The following is a 19,449-nucleotide window of genomic DNA, read 5'->3' as shown; positions in this document are numbered from 1 at the left end:
GAGTATCTGGGACTACAGGTGTGCACCACCATGCCCAGCTAATTTTTGTATTTTAGTAGAGATGGGGTTTCACTATGTTGACCAGGATGGTCTCAATTTCTTGACCTGGTGATCTGCCTGCCTCGGCCTCCCAAAGTGCTGGGATTACAGGCATGAGCCACCGTGCCTGCCCTAAAACATTCTTAATGAATAGAAACTTAAGGGTACTCAGAGCCAAAATACTCAATGTGTGGAAAACTCAGCCCATAGAACATGTCCTGCTTCAGACGCCAGACTTTGGGAACACTGGATGTGCCTGGATCACTTAGGCAGTGATCAGTGATTTAGGTGAAGTAAAAGTTATTTCAGGCGTTTAAGATTAGGAAAAGTTACCTTTTTTTTTTTTTGAGATGGAGTCTTCCTCAGTCACCCAGGCTAGAGTGTAGTGGTGCAATCTCGATGCACTGCAACCTCGCCTCCCAGGTTCAAGCGATTCTCCTGCCTCAGCCTCCTAAGCAACTGGGACTACAGGCATACACAACCACACCCAGCTAATTTTTTGTGTTTTAGCAGAGAGAGGGTTTCACCTTGTTGGCCAGAATTGTCTTGATCTTCTGACCTTGTGATCCACCCACCTCGGCCTCCCAAAGGGCTGGGATTACAGGCATGAGCCACTGCGCCTGGCCGGAAAATTTCCCTTTTTAATCACAGTAAGCTTTCACCAAATTAAATCTGGAGTTCAAAAAGAACATTAAATAGTTCAATCAGATTTCCCCACGCCTTCACAGCCTGCATGCTGCCTTCCGTCCCTGCTTCCTGGCTGTGGTGAGAGGGGTAACTTGGGAAATGTACTGTCCTTTGGATTTTGTCTTTCCTGTCAACAGTTTTTTTGTTTTGTTTTGTTTTTAAGTTTTGTGTCTTTAGTTTGAGAATACATACTTTATCTGAGGATCTTTTTTTATCACAGAGATGGGTTTTTCTAGACACACTTTTTTTGTGGAATCTTTGACAGTGCAGTTTGTGACTAGGAAGGACTCTTTTTGTGGTTAATTTACTTGGTATGGTATAGTCATCGGACGCTCAATTCTAAGGCATTTTCTGCCACTATTCCATATAGGACATTGGAAACATCTTTATCCTTCAGGTACTTAGGATCAGAAAAGCATGCTACCCATTCCAAGGGGTTAATTTCTGCAGAAATTGTCTTGGCAAGACTCTAATGATATATGTAGTACATCATTAGATGTGTGTGTATGGGGGTAAGTGGGTATGGGTGTGTATGTGTGGACATACACACATATGGTGTATTTTTTTATTATATAAGTAATAAGTACATGTTGGCTATCTAAGATTTAAAAGAACATGGAAGTATATCATGTACAATGTAGAAATTCTCGTTAACTCACTCAACCCCAAATTTGTTTCTTTCTTTTTTTTTTTTTTCTTAACCATTTTGGGATGTGTGTTGTCTTAGTCCATTCTTGCAGCTATTACAAAATGCCTTAGACTAGATAATTTATAAACAAAAGAAACTTACTGCTCACAGTTTTGGAGGCAAGGAAGTCCAAGATCAAGGCGCCAGCAGATATGGTTTCCGGTGCAGGCCCATTCCTCATAGATGGCACCTTCTTTGTAGCCTCTCGTTTGATGGGGCAGACAGGCTCCCTCAGGCCTGTTTTGTAAGGGCATAAATCCTATTCGTGAGAGAGGAGCCCTCATCACCTTATGACCTTCTTTTTTTTTTTTTTGGCGTTGAGACAGAGTCTCGCTCTGTTGCCAGGCACCAGCCTGGAGTGCAGTGGCATGATCTCGGCTCACTGCAACCTCCGCCTCCCGGGTTCAAGCAATTCTCCTGCCTCAGCCTCCCAAGTAGCTGGGACTACAGGCACGCGTCACCACCCCCAACTAATTTTTGTATTTTTTAGTAGAGACGGGGTTTCACTATGTTGGCCCGGATGGTCTCGATCTCCTGACCTTGTGATCTGCCTGCCTTGGCCTCCCAAAGTGCTGGGATTACAGGGGTGAGCCACTGCGCCCAGCACCTTATGACCTTCTAAAGTCCCCAGTTCTTAACATTGCCATAGTGGGGATTATGCTTCATGTTTCAATATGAATTTTGGAGAGACACAAACATTCAGATCATAGCGTATGTGTGTTTATTATGTATATAGATCTTTTTATTTTTTATAAATATGATATTTTTTTCTCCAAATACCATATGCTGTGCCTCCTTCAACTCCAGTGTCCAGGACTACAGCCATTAGTTACATGTGCTGTTAAGTGCTTGCAGTGTGGTTATCTGAATCGAGATGTTCTTAAAGTGTGGACTACACACCAGAGTTTCAGAATTTACTTAATACAGAAAAAAGTGTAAAATATCTCAATTTTTAAAACATTGATTATGTGTTAAGATGGTACTATTTATAATATTTTGAGTTAAATGTGACATTAAAATTCTTTTTTTTTGGACAGAGGCTCGCTCTGTCGCTTAGGCTGGAGTGCAGTGGCGCTGTCTTGGCTCATTGCAACCTCCATCTCTCTAGGTTGGGCTGCCTCAGCCTCCCAAATAGCTGGGATTACAGGCGTCCGCCACCACACCCAGCTAATTTTTGTATTTTTAGTAGAGACGGCGCTTCACCATGTTGGCCATGCTAGGCTCGGACTCCTGACCTTAAATCATCTACCTGCCTTGGCCTCCTAAAGTGCTGGGATTAAAGACATGAGCCACCACACCTGGCCAAAATTCCTATTTTTTAACATGATCACTAGAACATTTTATATTTGTGGCTCACATTATATTTCATTAGACAGTCCTGTGCTAGAACTTTCTTTTAAAACAGAAATCTAAAAGAAGTTCCTCAAAATCTTAAATCGTAAAACTTTACAGTTCTAAAGATCTAAAGTTTGATCTTTATTAATGTAGAAACCTAAACTGTATAAATATAACTGTAGCCCATAAAAATACTTTGTTTGACATATTAGGATGTGACAGCCAATTTATTAAAAGACTTCTTTCTCTTAATACATCCCTTCCTTTTCTTTGCCTGAATTTTTTGGAAAAAAAATGAATATTTGTAAGAAGATGGGAAAAAGCTTGGCAAGGCTCTGATGATGTACTGTATATAGTACATCATTAGATGTGTGTGTGTGGGCAGTATGGGCATGATGCAGTGTGGACGTACTTGAACCTCTGTGGCCCGGGAACTGTCTTTCTACTAATAATTTTATCTGGTCTTGGTATTAGGGTGATGCTAGCCTCATAGAATGAGTTAGCAAGTATTCCCTGTCTTTCTGTCCTCTGAAAGAGATTGTAGAGAATTGGTATATCTTCCTTAAATGTTTGGTAGGATTTATCAGTGAACTCATCTGGGCCTGATGCTTTTTGTTTCAGAACGGTGTTAATTTTGATTCAAAATTTTTAAGTAGATGTAGGTCTATTTAGATTGTCTATTTTTTCTTGTGTGAGTTTTGGCAAATCGCCTTTCAAAGAATTGGTCCATTTTATCTAGGTTATCAAATTTATGGACATAGAGTTAATAACGTTTCTTCATCATCCTTTTAATGTCCATGGGATCTGTAGTGATGGTCCCCTGTTTCATTTCTGATATTAATTTTGTCTTTTTTTTTTTTTTTTTTTTTTTTTTAGCCTGGTTAGAAGATCATTATTTTATTGATCATTTCAAAGAACAAGCTTTCGGTTTCTTTGATTTTTCTCTGTTGATTTCATGTTTTTAGTTTCATTGATTTCTCTAATCCTTATTATTTATTTTCTTCTTACTTTGGATTCAATTGGCTCTTTTTTCTACTTTTATAAGGTGCAAACTTAGATTATTGATTTTAGTTCTTGGAGGTCCAGTGATGCAACTGGTTAGGACACAGTACTTATATGACTTTAGTTCTTTCTTTTCTAATAATGCATTCTAAGCTATATTTCCCCCTAAACCCTGCTTTTGCTGCATCCCACAACTTTTGATGAGTGTGTTTTTATTTTGATTTAGTTTGAATTCGTTTTAAATCTCTCTTGATTTCTTTTTTGATCTTTGTGTTATTTAGAAGTGTGTTGTTTAATCTCCACATATTTGGGGATTTTCCCATTATCTTCCTGTTACTGCTTTCTTAGCTTAATTCCATTGTGATCTGAGAGCAATACTGTTTGATTTCTATTCTTTTAAATTTGCTAAGGTGTGTTTTATGGTTCAGAATGTGGTCTATTTTGATGAATGTTTCATGTGAGCTTCAGATAAATAGTATTCTCTTGTTGCTGGAAGAAGCATTCCATAGATGTCAACTAGTTGGTAGATCAAGTTGTTGAGTTTGACTGTGTCCCTGCTGATTTTCTGACTCCTGCATCTATCAGTTTCTGATAGGGGGTGTTTAGGTCTCCAGCTGTAAAAGTGGGTTTATATGTCTCTCCTTGAAGTTCTGTTGGTTTTTGCCTCACATAGTTTGATGTTCTGTTAGGCACGTACACATCATTATGTGATGCCCCTTCCTTTTCTCTAATAATGTTCTTTGCTTTGAAGTCTGTGCTATACACTGAAATTAATATAGCCACTCTTGCTCTCTTTTGGTTAGTGTCAGCATATTTTTTTTCCTATCCACTTACTTTTAATGTATATATATCTTTATTGTTAAAGTGGGTTTCTTGTAGATGATATGTAGTGGAGTATTGATTTTTGTTTTGTTGATTCAGTCTGAGAATCTCTTTTAATTGGTGCTTTTAGACCATTGGCATATGAAGTGATTACTGATAAAGTTGGATTAATAAATACCACACCTGTTACTGTTTTCTTTTCCTTTTTTTGAGACAGAGTTTCACTCTTTTCACCCAGACTAGAGTGTAATGGCGCGATCTCAGCTAACTGCAGCATCCGCCTCCTGGGTTCAAAGTGATTCTTCCCAGTCAGCCTCCCAGGTAGCTGGGATTACAGGTGCCCGCCGCCACACCCAGCTAATTAGAGATGGGGTTTCACCATGTTGGCTAGGCTGGTCTCGAACTCTTGACCTCATGGTATCTGCCCACCTTGGCTTCCCAAAGTGCTAGGATTACAGGCATGAGCCACTGCGCAGAGTGATTGTATCTTAAGTCTATAAAAATATATAATTATCATCATAAAGCATGTATTCATTTACAGAAAACTTCCAGTGACCTTGACCTTCCTATAGAAATATAAACTATTCCATTTGCCTTTCAGCACAAGGTCAGGCAAAAATACTTAAGCTTGTTGCTGGTATTACCACATATTTATTAGCAATTCCCAGTATTGATGATGACAGTAAACCTCTCAGAGTAAATATCTAGTTTGGTAATTCAGAATTAATGTTGTAAGATCTCTAGCTGGTAATTTGATATTACTAATAAAGTATTAAATGTAAATGATAAACTTTTTTTGTTGTTTTTAATAAATTTTTCTTTTTTTTTTTTTTTTTTTTTTTTTAAGATGGGGTTTCACCCTATTGGTCAGTCTGGTCTTAAACTCCCGACCTCAGGTGATCCACCTGCCTTGGCCTCCAAAGTGCTTGGATTACAGGCATGAGCCACAACTCCCGGCCAGTAAATGATAAACTTTTAACAAATTACAGAGGGTTTCAAATTTAATTGCATCACTTAAAACTTTCTTCAGTGAGAGAAATGGGTAGAGTTGGGGTTCTCGGCAGTGTGGGGGGCATTACTCCTAGCGGCAGTGACTCATGGGGGTGGTTCAACATGAGCACAGAATTAGAAAGATGAAACAGAACGAGGCCTCAAAATGAGAGCTCCTGTGAGGTTATAGTTTAGTGAAATGGAATTCCTTGGCTTCACCAGTCAGCAGTAATGATCTGGGGCAGGTGACTCAGGATTGCTGGCTCACTTGTATGTCATAGGGAGGACAAAGATGAGTAAGTTTGCTCAACATAGACAAGGCAAAATGGCATTGTTGGGTTTGTTTTTTTTTTTTTTTTTAAATTCACTAGCATTAAATATCTCTTTTATTGCTCTCTCTGCTGGGTGCTTTTCTTGTTGACATATTCTGAATTCGTTGCATATTCTGGGAAGTGGTCCAGTGAGACTCAATTTTTGGCATCATCTTATTTGTTGACATTGCTGAGTGTTGTCCAACTATAAGGCCACGTTGCTATAACTAGGTCTCAGTCAAGAATGGAAACTTCAAAAATTCACTAGTATAATTCTGGAGGCAATTTAACATTTTTGTGAGGTACTTTCTTAAACTAGCCAGTGTCTACAATTCATAAGATTTTCAGGTACACAGATCTTTATGAGAGATCACAGCATAATCATTAACCCAGACTTGCCTAGGTTAAAATTTTGTCCCTACTATTTGTTAGGTACATATCCTCAGGCAAGTTACCTGACCACTCTCCCACATCTCCCGTAAAAAGGGTGTAATAATGGTAATATTAGTGTTAGTGCTTATCTCCCAAAGTTACTTGTGAGGATTCAGAGCTAGCACATTTGAAGTGTTAGAATACGACATGTGGAGTCGCAAGTGCTCCGTGTCTTCACTGTAAAAGATACTCTGACTGAGTGAGAAAACAAACAAGGGAGCAAAGAAAATGGACATAGTCATCTAAGCGAAGATGCCCTTAACTACTTTTATGTTCCGTTATATAGCTTCTTAACTGTTGGCACAATATTATTCCGGGACATGGTTTGTGCCTTCTTAGGGCTCAGGATTTTTCAGTTCCAACCCACTACTCCTCATGAAGTTCAGAGACTTCTTTCCTTGAGGTCTGTTTCCTTTCCAGCCTCATTTCTCCTACTTAAGCTCTACGTGTTCTCTATCCTCCAGACAAATTGTACCAAACTGTACTACTCTCTGTTTTCTGAACACAACAAATTGTAGAATTTCACACTCTCTAAATCTTTTGTAAATCAACTATTTTACAACAAAAAGAGCCAACTGTGATGGTGCTAGCCTGCAGTCCCAGCTACTCAGGAGTCTTGAGACAGGAGGATTGCTTGAGCCCAGGAGTTTGAGGTTATAGTGAGCTATGATCATCCCATTGCATTTTGGCCTGGGCAACAGAGACCACCTCTAAAACAAAACAAAACAAAACAAAAAGAGATACCTTAATTATGCAGCTAAGTAAAATAGCCATATTTGGGAAAGGTAAAGTGTGGAAAAATGCCTTTTTTTTTTTTTGAGCCCAAGTCTCACTCTGTCACCCTGGCTGGAGTACAGTGGCATGATCTGAGCTCACTACATCCTTCACCTCCCAGGTTCAAGCAATTCTTCTGCCTCAGCTTCCCAAGTGGCTGGAATTACAGACAAGCACCACCATGCCTGGCTAATTTTTGTAGTTTTGGTAGAGACAGGCTTTCACCATGTTGCCCAGGCTGGTCTTGAACTCCTGACCTCAAATTATCTGCCCACCTCGACCACCTAAAGTTCTGGCATTACAGGCATGACTTTTTAATACCTCTGGTATATGATGGCAGTGAGACAAATTAGAAACTAGTTTATTCATTGTATGAATGAATTTCCCAGAGGTTTTTTAAAGATCTAAATACAAGCATTGCTTTTTTTTTTGTTTTGAGACAGTCTCACTCTGTGGTCCAGACTGGGTGCAGTAGTGCGATCTTGGCTCACTACAACCTCTGCCACCTGGGTTCAAGCGATTCTCCTGCCTCAGCCTCCCGAGCAGCTGGGATTCCAGGTGCCTGCCACCGCTCCCAGCTAATTTTTGTAGTTTTAATGGAGATGGGGTTTCACCATGTTGGCCAGGCTGGTCTTGAACTCCTGACCTCGTGATCCACCCACCTTGGCCTCCCAAAGTGCTGGGATTACAAGCGTGAGCCACTGTGCCCAGCAAGCATTGCTTTTAACAGTACCATATTGCACAAGAGTAACTTCAGGGAATGAATGTTCCATAAGTTCCAAAAACTAATTGCAATGTTACATCTATATCCAAAATTATTAAACTTATCAGGCAATAAGTAGAGTATTCCTTATTAATTAGATCCAAGATTCCTTGAATCCTTTATGGGATCTTCAAAGAGGGCCAGTGTCAGTCATAGGTAATCAAAAGCATTGGCTCCCACTGCTTCTACCTCTACCAGTTGCCACTGGCAGATACATAAATGGCGGTCATGTTCTCATCCTTTCAAGGACTTGAGAGACTATAGTCCCAGTGTGTAGGTTATATATGCCTTTTTCTTCTCTGGCATACACAGTTGTCACTGCTTCCACCTGCAGGGGCTCAGATATACTCTGTACCTCTTCTTCTTCGTCTACCTTTGTCCATAGGAATGGTGACAAGTGAGGGCACAGGAAATGTATTTTCTAGACATAATGCTGGGCTCTTCACATGCCATCTCATTAATCGTAACCATCTCCCGAGGTAGGTGATGACACCCTGTTTCATAGAAAAAACAGAAATTTCTCTCATCTTGGTCCGAATCCTGCTTTGTGTTGCCATCTACTCCTGAAGTCCTGGCCTGCTAGAGGCATGCTGGAGGATGTTTCCAGCATGGAAAGTGGGCTACCCAGCTGCCTGGAGCTGCTAGTGTACCTGGTAGGCACAACCAAATTAAAGTTTTTTGGCATCATAAGGACCTGCTTGGAGATTTCACTGTTGGTTCTTCCCTAGATTCTTCCCTAGATTGAACAGTGGCGAGGAGCAAGAAGGTTCCAGATCACATTCAAGCACCATCATGGTTACTACTCCAGTGTTACATACCTGTGGATTAGAAATGGATTACAATTCAAGCAAAATCTACCTTGGCTGAAATCTTTTTTTAAAATTTGGGTTTTTTGTGCAATACCACTTTATTTGTTTTTAATTGACACCTAGTAACTGTACACACTTAACGGGGTTCAGTGCGACATTTTGATACATTTATACATTATGTAATGATCAAATTAGAATATTTAGCACATCTATCAATATTTACCCACCTTATTATCTTTGTGGTAAAAACATTTAAAATCCTCTCTTCCAGCTATTTTGAAATATGTGTTTCATAATATATATATTATATATATATTTCATAATACTTGAAATATATATAAGTATATATATGAATATTTCAAAGTAGCTGGAAGAGAGGATTTTATATATATATATATATAAAATATATATATATAAGTGTTTTTTGAGATAGGGACTCATTTTGTTGTTCAGGCTGATTTGCAGTGGCACGATCATGGCTCACTCACAGCAGCCTTAACCTCCTGGGCTCATGTGATCCTCCTGCCCTAGCCTCTTAAGTAGTTAGGACTGCAGGCACATGCCACCATACTTAGCTAGTTTTTAAATTGTTTATAGAGATCTGGTCTCACCATGTTGCCCAGGCTCATCTCAAACTCCTGGGCTCAAGTAATCTGCCTGCCCCAGCCTCCCACACTGCTAGAATTGCAGGCATGGCCCACCATACCCTGTCTGAAATATTAAATATTATTAACCATAGTCATTCTCCTGTGTAATAAAACACCAAGACTTATTTCCCTATTGAACTGTTGTTCAGTTTCTCCGCATGCCCCCTCTTCTCTACCCTCCAAGGCCTCTGGTAGGTACTACTATTCTACTCTATGCTTCTGTGAGATTAACTTTTTTAGATTCCACATATGAGTGAGAACATACAGTATTTGTCTTTTTGTACATGGCTTAATATCCTTCAGTTTCATTGTTTTGCCAGAAAAGACAGGATTTTTTTTTTAATGGCTAAATAGTACTACATTGTATATATATTCCACATTTTCTTTCTCCTTTCATTGATTGATGGCCATTTAGGTTGATTCTGTATCTTGACTATTGTGAATAGTGCTGCAATAAGCATGGGATTGCAGATATCTCTTTGAAATCCTCATTTCATTTCCTTTGGATAAATACCCAGTAGTGGGATTGCTGGATCATATGGTAGTTGTATTTTTAATGTTTTAAGGAACCTTTGTACTGTTTTCCAAAATGGCTGTACTATATTCCACCAGCCATGTACAAGAGTTCCCCTTTCTCCATATTCATGCAAGCATTTATTTTTTGTGTTTTTGATAATAGTCATTCTAATTAGGGTGTGGTGATATCTCAGTGTGGTATTGGTTTGCATTATTCCGCTGATTAGTGATATTGACCATTTTCTCTTACATCTGTTGGCTTTTTGTATGTCTTTTAAGAAATAGCTATTCAGGTCTTTTGCCTATTTTTTAATTGGATTATTTGTGTTTTCTGCCATTGAATTTTGTTTGAGTTTCTTACATATAGATATTACCCCTCTGTCAAATGGATAGTTTGCAGATATTTTCTTCCATTCTGTAGATTATCTCTTCAGTCTGTTGATCGCTTCCTTTGCTATGCAGAAGCTTTTTAGTTTGATATAATCCCATTTGTCTGTTTTTGCTTGTGAGGTCTTATACAAAAGTCCCTTCCCTTGCCCAGACCAATGTCCTAAAGTGTTTTCTCTGTCTTTTCTTCTAGTACTTAATATTTGTTTGAGATCCTTATATTTAAGTCTTTAGTCCCCCTGGTAAGAGATAAGGGTCTAGTTTCATTCTTAGATATCTAGATATCCAGTGTTCCCAACATCATTTATCAAAGAGACTGGTCTTCGCCAGTGTATATTCTTGGGGTCTTTCTCAAAAATAAATTGGCTGTAAATATGTGGATTTATTTCCATGCTCTCTTTTCTGTTTTATTGGTCTTTATATCTTTTTTTATAACAGTAGCATGCTGTTTTGATTACTATAGCTTTGCAGTATATTTTGAGGTCAGGCAGTGTGATGCCCCAGCTTGGTTCTTTTTGCTCAAAACTGCTTTGGTTTTTGGGGTCTTTTATGATTCCATACAAATTTTGGGATTATTTCTTCTGTTTCTATGAAGAAGGTCATTGCTATTTTCATTGGATTGCATTGAATCTGTAGATCACTTTATGTAGTATGGACATTTTAACAGTATCAATTTTAATCCATGAACATAGGCTATCTTTCCATTTATTTATATCCTCTTCAATTTTTTCCATTAATGTTTTATAATTTTCATTATAGAGATGTTTCACCTCCTTGGTTAAATTTATTCCTAGGCAGTTTTTTTAAATGGAATTGCTTTCTTGATTTTTTTTTTCAGATAGTTTACTAATGTTGTATAAAAATGCTACTGATTTTTATTTGTTGATTTTGTATCCTGCAACTTTACTGAATTTGTTTATTAGTTTAATAGTTTTTTGGTAGAGTCTATAGGGTTTTTCTATATGTATAAGATTATGTCTTCTGTAAACAGAGACAATTTGATTTCCTCCTTTCCAATTTTAATACCCTTTCTCTTTCTCTTGCCTAATTGCTCTAGCTAGGACTTAAAGTATTAGGCTGAATAAAAGTATTGAAAGTGGTCATCCTTGTCTTGTTCCAGATCTTAAGAGGAAAAGCTTTCAACTTTTTCATGGTCAGTATGATGTTAACTATGGGTTTGTCATATGTGGCTTTGTGTTGAGGCACAATTTCTTCCATACCTAATTTGTTGAGAGTTTTTATCATGAAGGTAGATAGGTTGGTTGGTTGGTTGATTGAGTGATTGAGACAGAGTCTTGCTGTCACCCAGGCTGGAGTTCAGTGGCACAATCTCAGCTCACTGCAACCTCCACCTCCTGGGTTCAAGCGATTCTCATGCCTTGGCCACCCAAGTGGCTGGGATTGCAGGTGTGCACCACCACACCCAGCTAATTTTTGTATTTTTAGTAGAGATGGGGTTTCACCATGTTGGCCAAACTGGTATCGAACAACTAACCTCAAGTGATTCACCCACCTTGGCCTCCCAAAGTGCTGAGATTACAGGCGTGAGCCACCATGCCTGGCCGGTATGTTGAATTTTATCAAATTTTTTTCTGCATCTGTTGAAATGATCGTATGGTTCTTGTCCTTGATCCTGTTGATGGGATAGATCATGTTTATTGATTTGCCTGTGTTGAACCATCCTTTCATCCCTTGGATGAATCCCACTTGGTTATGGTAAATGATGTTTTTAATGTATTGTTGAATTCCGTTTGCTATTATTTCATTGAGGGTTTTTGCATCTGTTCATCAAGAATATTGGTCTGTGGTTTTCTTTTTTGTTGTGTCCTTGGCTGGTTTTAGTATCTGGGTAATGCTGGCCTTATAGAATGATTTTGGAAGATTTCTCTCTTCAATTTTTTATATAGTGTGAGAAGAATTAGTATTATTTAAATATTTGGTAGAATTCAGCCATGAAGCCATCAGGTCTTGGGCTTTTCTTCAATGGGAGGCTTTTTATTACTGATGCAATCTCATTCTTTACTGGTCAGTTTAGGTTTTCTGTTTCTTCATGGTTCAGCTTTGATAGTTTGTATATGTTCAGGAATTTAGCCATTTCCTCTAGGCTTTCCAATTTGTTGGCATACGGTTGTTTATAATAGTCTCTTATGATACTTTGTATTTTTGTGGTATTAGTAGTAATGTCTCCTTTTTTATCTCTGATTTGGTCTCTTTTTTTTTCTTAGTCTGCTATAGATTTGTTGATTTTGTTTAGTCACTTTATTTCTGTTCTTCTGGTCTTTATTATTTTCTTTGTTCTGCTGTTTTGGGGTTTAGTTTATTGTTTTCTAGTACCTTGAGATACATCAGGTTATTTGAGATCTTTCTACTTTTTTTCTTTTTGAGACAGAGTTTCACTCTGACCTCTAGGCTAGATTGCAGTGGCACAGTCTTGGCTCACTGTAACCTCTGCCCCCTGGGTTCAAGCGATTCTTATGCCTCAGCCTCCCGAATAGCTGGGATTACAGGTGTGCGCCATCACACCTGGCTAATTTTGGTATTTTTAGTAGAGACCACCTTTGGCCATGTTAGCCAGGGTGGTCTTGAACTCTTGGCCTCAAGTGATCTGCCTGCCTCAGCCTCCCAAAGTGCTGGGATTATAGGCATGAGCCACTGCACCTGGCAGTCTTTCTACTTTTTTGATGTTTATTGCTGTAAACTTTACTCTTAGAACTTCTTTTGCCATATCCATAGGTTTGGGTATGTTGTGTTTCCATTTTCGTTTTTCTGAAGAAATTTTTTAATTTTTTAATTGCCCTGTTCAGGAGCATGTGTAGTTTTCAAAGTTCCTGCTGTTACTGAATTCTAGTTTTATTCCGTTGTGGTCAGGAAAGATACTTGATATTACTTTGATTTTTTTTTTGAGATAGAGTTTTGCTCTTGTTGCCCAGGCTGGAGTGCAATGGTGCAGTTTCCGCTCACTGCAGCCTCCACCTCCTGAGTTCAAGTGATTCTCTGCCTCAGCCTCCTGAGTATCTGGGATTACAGGTGCCTGCCACCACACCTGGCTCATTTTTATATTTTTAGTAGAGACGGAGTTTCACCATGTTGGGCAAGCTGGTCTCAAACTCCTGTCCTCGGATGATCCTCCTGCCTCAGCCTCCCAGAGTGCTTGGATTACAGGTGGGAGTCCCCTGCCTGGCATGATTTTGATTTTTTTCTTTTTTAAATTTGTTGAGACTTGTTTTGTGGCCTAACATATGGTCCATTGTGGAGAGTGTTCCATATGCTGATGAGAAGAATGTGTATTCTGTGGCTGTTGGAGGGAATGTTCTGTAAATGTGTGTAAGGTACTTTTGGCCTAGAGTGCAGTTTAAATCCAATGTTTCCTTACTGATTTTCTGTCTGGCTGATCTGTCCATTGCTGAAAGTGGGATGTACTATTCTCCTACTATTATTGTATTGCAGTCTGTGTCTTCCTTTAGGTCTAATAGTATTTGCTTTATATATTTGTGTGCGGTATAATATTGGGTGCATAGACATTTAAAATCGTTGCATCTCTTACTGAATTGACCCCTTTGACCTTTGTTTCTTTTTTATGGTTTTTGACGTAAAGCCTATTTTATCAAAATGCAGCTACTCCTCTTCCTTTTTTGGTTTTAATTTGCATGGAATATCATTTCTCATCCCTTCACTTTCAGTCTTAGTATGTCCTTTCAGGTGAAGTGAGTCTCTTGTGGGCAACACAGAGTTGGATTTTGTTTATTGTTTTTTCATCTGTTTAGTCACTATATCTTTTCATTGAAGAATTTAATCTATTTACATTGAAGGGTATTACTGATAGATAAGGACTTACTCCTGCCATTTTGTTAATTGTTTTCTGTTTGCTTTGCATATTCTTTATTCCTTTCTTTCTCTCTTATTGTTTACCTTTGTGGTTTGGTGATTTTTCTAGTGATAAGGTTTGATTTATTTCTCTTTCTCATTTGCGTATCTGCTGTAGTTACTTTTTTGTGGTTACTGTGGGTTTACATTAAACATCTTATAGTTATGATAGAGTGTTTTAAGCTGTGATAATAACCTTGATCTCATAAAATATTTTTGACTTTTACCCTTCCCCCACAACTTATAATTTTGTTGATTAATTTATATCTTTTTATGTTATGTGGTCCTTAACAACTTTTAGCTATAGTTACCATTAACCATTTTTTAGTTTTAACCTTAATAATGGAGATTTGCAAGATTATATTCCACAGTTATAGCAATGGAGTTTTCTGAATTTGGTAATTAATTTACCTCTATTGGTGAGATTATATTTTCATATGTTTTCATGATAGTAATTATACTTTTGCTTTCAGTCGAAGCAACCCCCATAAGAATTTCTTGTAAGGCTAGTCTAGTGGTAATAAATTCTTGCAGCTTTTGCTTGTCTGGGAAACACTTCATTTTTCTTTCATTTCTGAAAGATAGCTTTGCTAGTAGTTTTTATCTTTCAGCACTTTGAATATATTATCCCATTCTCTACAGGCCATTTCTTTCTTGGCATGTACAGGTTTTCTGAGAAATCTGTTGATAGAAACCTGCTGGGTTCTCTTACACGTGACTTGATCCTTTTCTCTTACTGCTTTTAGAATTCTCTATGTCTGACTTTGAATGGCTTTATTATAATGTACCTTGGAGAGAGGACCTCTTTGCATTGAGTGTGTTTAGTGTCCTGTTAGTTTCATGGATTTGATACCCATATTAAAATCATATTACTATGACTGATATTTGACTGTGGTCCTAGATTGTCTCAAATAGGTAACAGTTCATGAGATTTTATTAAGATTATTATATGCAACTGTATACTGATGTACATAATATCAAATGCTTTATTATAAAATTTTAAATTAAAATAAGCATAGTTGTGAGCTACAGTATAGCAATGTGCTTTTTTCTTTTTCACTCATCTTTTAGCATCATTGGGTTTTCTTAACCTGAATATAGGATTTTAATTCGTACATTATTTTTATGTAAGGAAAATAAATTTTTACTGTTTGTTTGTTTTTCATTTCTCTTCCCTACCTAGAAACAATGGAAAGAACTTTCTAAGGAAGACTTATCTCCTGCTTTTGATCATTCACCAAACAAAATAACAACTGAAAAATACAATGGAAACAGAATAGGTCTAGAAGAAGAAAAACTGACAGGTGACCGATGTACAGGACTTTCCTCTAAAATGCAAGATACAATGGAGGAGAACAGTGAGAGGTAAGCTTTCTATAAATACATGCTGAAAGATGAGGCTTTTTTATTTTAAAAATAAATTTTATGGGGCCAGGTGCCATAGGATTTCAGGTATGTAATTTTTATGTTAGGAGAATACGATCACACCTGTAATCCCAACACTTTGGGAGGCTGTGACGGGAAGATCACTTGAGTCTAGGAGTTTGAGACCAGCCTGGGCAACATGGTAAGACCTTATCTCTACAAAAAAAATAAACAAAGCTAGGCAGGTGTGATGATGCAAGTCTGAGGTTCCAGCCACTCCAGAGACTGAAGTGGAAGGATTGCTTGAGCTGGGGAGGTCAAGGCTGCAGTAAGCTGAGATAGCACCACTGCACTCCCACCTAGGTGACAAAGCAAGACCCTGTCTCAAAAATAATTAATAAATAAATTATGTGGATATGAAATAATATAGGCCCTTAATTTATTGAATTAATGTAACCTTTTTTTTTCTCTGTCACCCATGCTGGAGTGCAGTGGCACAATCTCAGCTCACTGCTCCACCTCCTGGGTTCAAGTTATTCTCCTTTCTCAGCCTCCTGAGTAGCTGGGAATACAGGCATGTGCCACCACACTTGGCTAATTTTTGTATTTCTAGTAGAGATAGGATTTCGCCATGTTGGCCAAGCTGGTCTTGAACTCCTGACCTCAGGTGATGCACCCACCTTGGCCTCCCAAAGTGCTGGGATTACAGGCGTGAGCCACCATGCCTGGCCAAATTAATATAACCTTTATTTCTTACCTGAGGGTATTTAGGTAGTATATGATGAATGATGACACAGGTGTTCTCAAGGAGCTTTCAGTTGTATAAAAAGCCTATACTTAGAACTAGTTCGAAAATCCTTTAAAATAATCATGATTGAGTGCAAAAGTTAATCCAAGTAGGTGCTAAAATATATGTATGGTACAGAAAATAAGTAGTATGAATACCTGCCATTTGTACAGATACAGAGTTTTTGTAATATAGTTATAATGTAACCAATAATATGCCTTTAATAAAACATTTAAATATGTAAGCTTAATTCCATTACTAGAGGAAGAAAAAGGCGTTTTTTAAAAATCCATATGAATGTGCCATCTATTCAGAATTTTAAGTTACAACTACATTTTTAGGACTGTCTCTCACACATTACGAAGCTGGTAACCTGATATGAGTCACTTAGCAAAGTGAATGAGCTTTTTGTTTCCTCTCTCCTTCATCTCTGAATAACTTTTCTTCTTTTCTTTTTGCAAAACATACTTATTGTGGGGAATTTCATCTTGTGGTTATATTTGTTAGATTGGAGTGAAAATAGTTACGGTCTGCCATACATTATAGCTTCACTGCTCTATTTTCCTAATATAAAAATTAAATACCTGAAATTTTATAAATACTAACATATTCCAATATATATTACATGTGATATTATAGTGGAAGAGTTTGTTATGACTTAGCAATGTTATTCCTAATTTTTGACCTCAGTAGTTTTATTTTTTATTTATTTATTTTGAGACAGATTTTCACTCTTGTTGCCCATGCTGGAGTGCAATGGAGCGATATCAGCTCACCGCAGCCTCCGCCTCCTAGGTTCAAGCCATTCCCCTGCCTGAGCCTCCTGAGTTCCTGGGATCACAGGCATGCACCACCACACCCAACTAATTTTTTGTATTTTTTAGTAGAGACGGTTTCGCCATGTTAGTCAGGCTGGTCTCGAACTCCCGACCTAAGGTGATCTGCCTGCCTCGGCCTCCCAAAGTGCTGGGATTAAAGGCATGAGCCACTGCGCCCAACCCAGTAGTTTTAGACTACAAGAGAAAGCATAATGTTTTTTCTGGTTCCTTTTTTCATCTTAAATAGAATACCTTTAAATCAAGAAATAATGGTTTTAAATTACCTTAGCCTTTTCAGCATTTAGACTTTTAGATTCTTAGTGTTATTGTCTTTTCCCCCCTTTTATCTAGTACTATCTGCAGAATTAAATGAAAAATGGCTTGATGACTGAAATGGTATTCTTAGTATTTCACAAGTGTTGAGTTTGAATCCATGAAGATTCAGACCAACCATATTAACAGTCTCAATGACTTAAATCACTCATCCAAGCTTGGCAATACAGAGGAAACTAGTAGAACCACCCAGGAGTTATAGAATGATTGCAAAAGGCTATTTTATGGGATCTGTGTGTGTGCGTGTGTGTTTGTGCCTGTACATGTTGTACATGTTTTCGCATGTGGTGGTGGTGGTGGTTTCTTCTTTCTCTTTTTTCATTTTCTGTCTGATGAGACCGGTGCATATTTGAAAGCAGAGGAGTCCCAACAGAAAAGTCAGGATTCTAAGCTGAGAAGACTGATTGTAAGAACAAGGTTACAAAAATAGAGAAGAGGAGGCCGGGCGCAGTGGCTCACACCTGTAACCTCAGCACTTTGAGAAGCCAAGGCATGTGGATCGCTTGAGGTCAGGAGTTAGAGACGAGGCTGGCCAACATGGCAAAACACTGTCTCTGCTGAAAGTACAAAAATTAGCTGGGCATGCTGGCGCATGCCTGTTTTCCCAACTACTTGGGAGGCTGAGGTGGGAGAATCACTTGAACCCAGGGGGTTGGAGTGAGCCGAGATCACACCACTACACTCCAGTCTGGGCAAAAGAGCAAGACTCTGTTTCAAAAAAAAAAAGAAAGAAATGTAAAAGAGGAGCATAGGATCGGGGGTGTGAAATAAATGTTACTCTGAACAGTTTTATCCGTCAGTCCCAGTAATTTTAGTACCTGTAGAAAACATTGCATTAAAGATCCTAACAAAATAGTCTTATCGAAAGAATTTCAACTGTCAAAAGAAATAGAACACAGTACTTTCTTGTATTCATTTTCATTGTTGAATATACTCCAAAGCAGTGTTTTTCAAATTGAAGGTTGAATCCCATAGTTGTTAAGTTGATTGGATTATAAACATTTTTTAAAGAAGAAAATAGAGTAAAAGAGAAATTATCCGCATATCACAAATAGTAACTGAATTTAACAGATGCTGGCAAGGTTGTAGAGAAAAAGAAATGCTTATACACTGTTTGTGGGAGTTTAAATTAGTTCAACTGTTGTGGAAGACATCGTGGGGATTCCTCAAAGAACTAAAAACAAATACCATTCAACCCAGCAGTCTCATTACTGGGTATATACCAAAAAGAATATAAATTATTGTACTGTAAAAACACATGCACTCATATGTTCACTGCAGCACTGTTCACCATAGCAAAGACATGGAATCAACCTAAATGTCCACCAGTGACAGACCTCATAAAGAAAATGTGGTACATATACACTTTGGAATACTATGAAGCCATAATAAAGAATGAGATCATGTCCTTTGTAGGGACTTGGATGGAGCTGGAGGCCATTAATCCTTAGCAAACTAATGCAGGAACAGAAAACCTAATACCACATGTTTTCACTTAGAAGTGAGAGGTAAATGATGAGAACACATGGACACAGACAGGGGAACAACACATGCTAGGGCCTATCAGAGGATGGAGGGTGGGAGGAGGGGGACAGTCAGGAAAAATAACTAATGGATACTGGGCTTAATACCTGGGTGATGAAATAATATGTGCAACAAACCCCCATGACACAAGTTTCAAACTTATGTAACAAGCCTGCACATGTACGTACCCCTAAACTTAAAGTAAAAAAAGAATTTTCAACCTGCTTTTATGTATGTATGTGTGATGTATAAATTCCATATATTTACATATACATTGTATACATAATGTCAGTGTGTGTGTGAGATTGCTCTCGTGATGCTATTTCTTACTCTAGGTTACAGTCTGAGTTTGAAAAGCCAATATTCTCAATTATATATAGCACAACCCAGAAACTCAGATCACTGAGAGTGAGAAACAACTTGAACACATGAGAAGTCTGGGGCAGGCACAGTGGCTCATACCTGTAATTCCAACACTCAGGCTGAAGCAGATGAATCACTTGAGCCTGGCAGTTCAAGACCAGCCTGAGCAACATGGCAAACCCCATCTCTACAA

At 38.2% G+C, this 19,449-nt stretch overlaps 1 protein-coding gene and 1 long non-coding RNA gene across 6 annotated transcripts in view; one reads left to right on the top strand and one right to left on the bottom strand.

Moving 5' to 3' along the window:
• Window positions 1-14,278, bottom strand: part of LOC116561570 — a 25,941-nt gene extending 11,663 nt beyond the window's left edge. Inside the window, exons 1-2 of the long non-coding RNA XR_004273488.1 lie at window positions 14,263-14,278; window positions 5,136-5,139 (exon numbers count right to left, since the gene is read on the bottom strand). This is a non-coding gene — a long non-coding RNA (uncharacterized LOC116561570). The remainder of the gene's footprint in view (window positions 1-5,135; window positions 5,140-14,262) is intronic.
• PTPN2 (protein tyrosine phosphatase non-receptor type 2) overlaps window positions 1-19,449 on the top strand; it is a 112,003-nt gene that overhangs the window by 80,306 nt on the left and 12,248 nt on the right. For all 5 annotated transcript variants that reach the window (XR_004273487.1, XM_032293442.1, XM_032293440.1 and 2 more), the window contains one exon: window positions 15,250-15,431. Coding sequence is in view for 4 of the 5 variants with exons in the window: in XM_032293442.1 (XP_032149333.1) it covers window positions 15,250-15,431 (182 nt within the window). In the remaining variant the exon portion in view is untranslated. The remainder of the gene's footprint in view (window positions 1-15,249; window positions 15,432-19,449) is intronic.

The sequence above is a fragment of the Sapajus apella genome, unplaced genomic scaffold, assembly GCF_009761245.1.
Source record: "Sapajus apella isolate SASKATOON/1434 unplaced genomic scaffold, GSC_monkey_1.0 scaffold29, whole genome shotgun sequence".
NCBI lineage: Eukaryota > Metazoa > Chordata > Mammalia > Primates > Cebidae > Sapajus > Sapajus apella.
The sequence above is the reverse complement of the archived record's forward strand: the minus strand, read 5'-3'. Positions and strand labels throughout refer to the sequence as shown.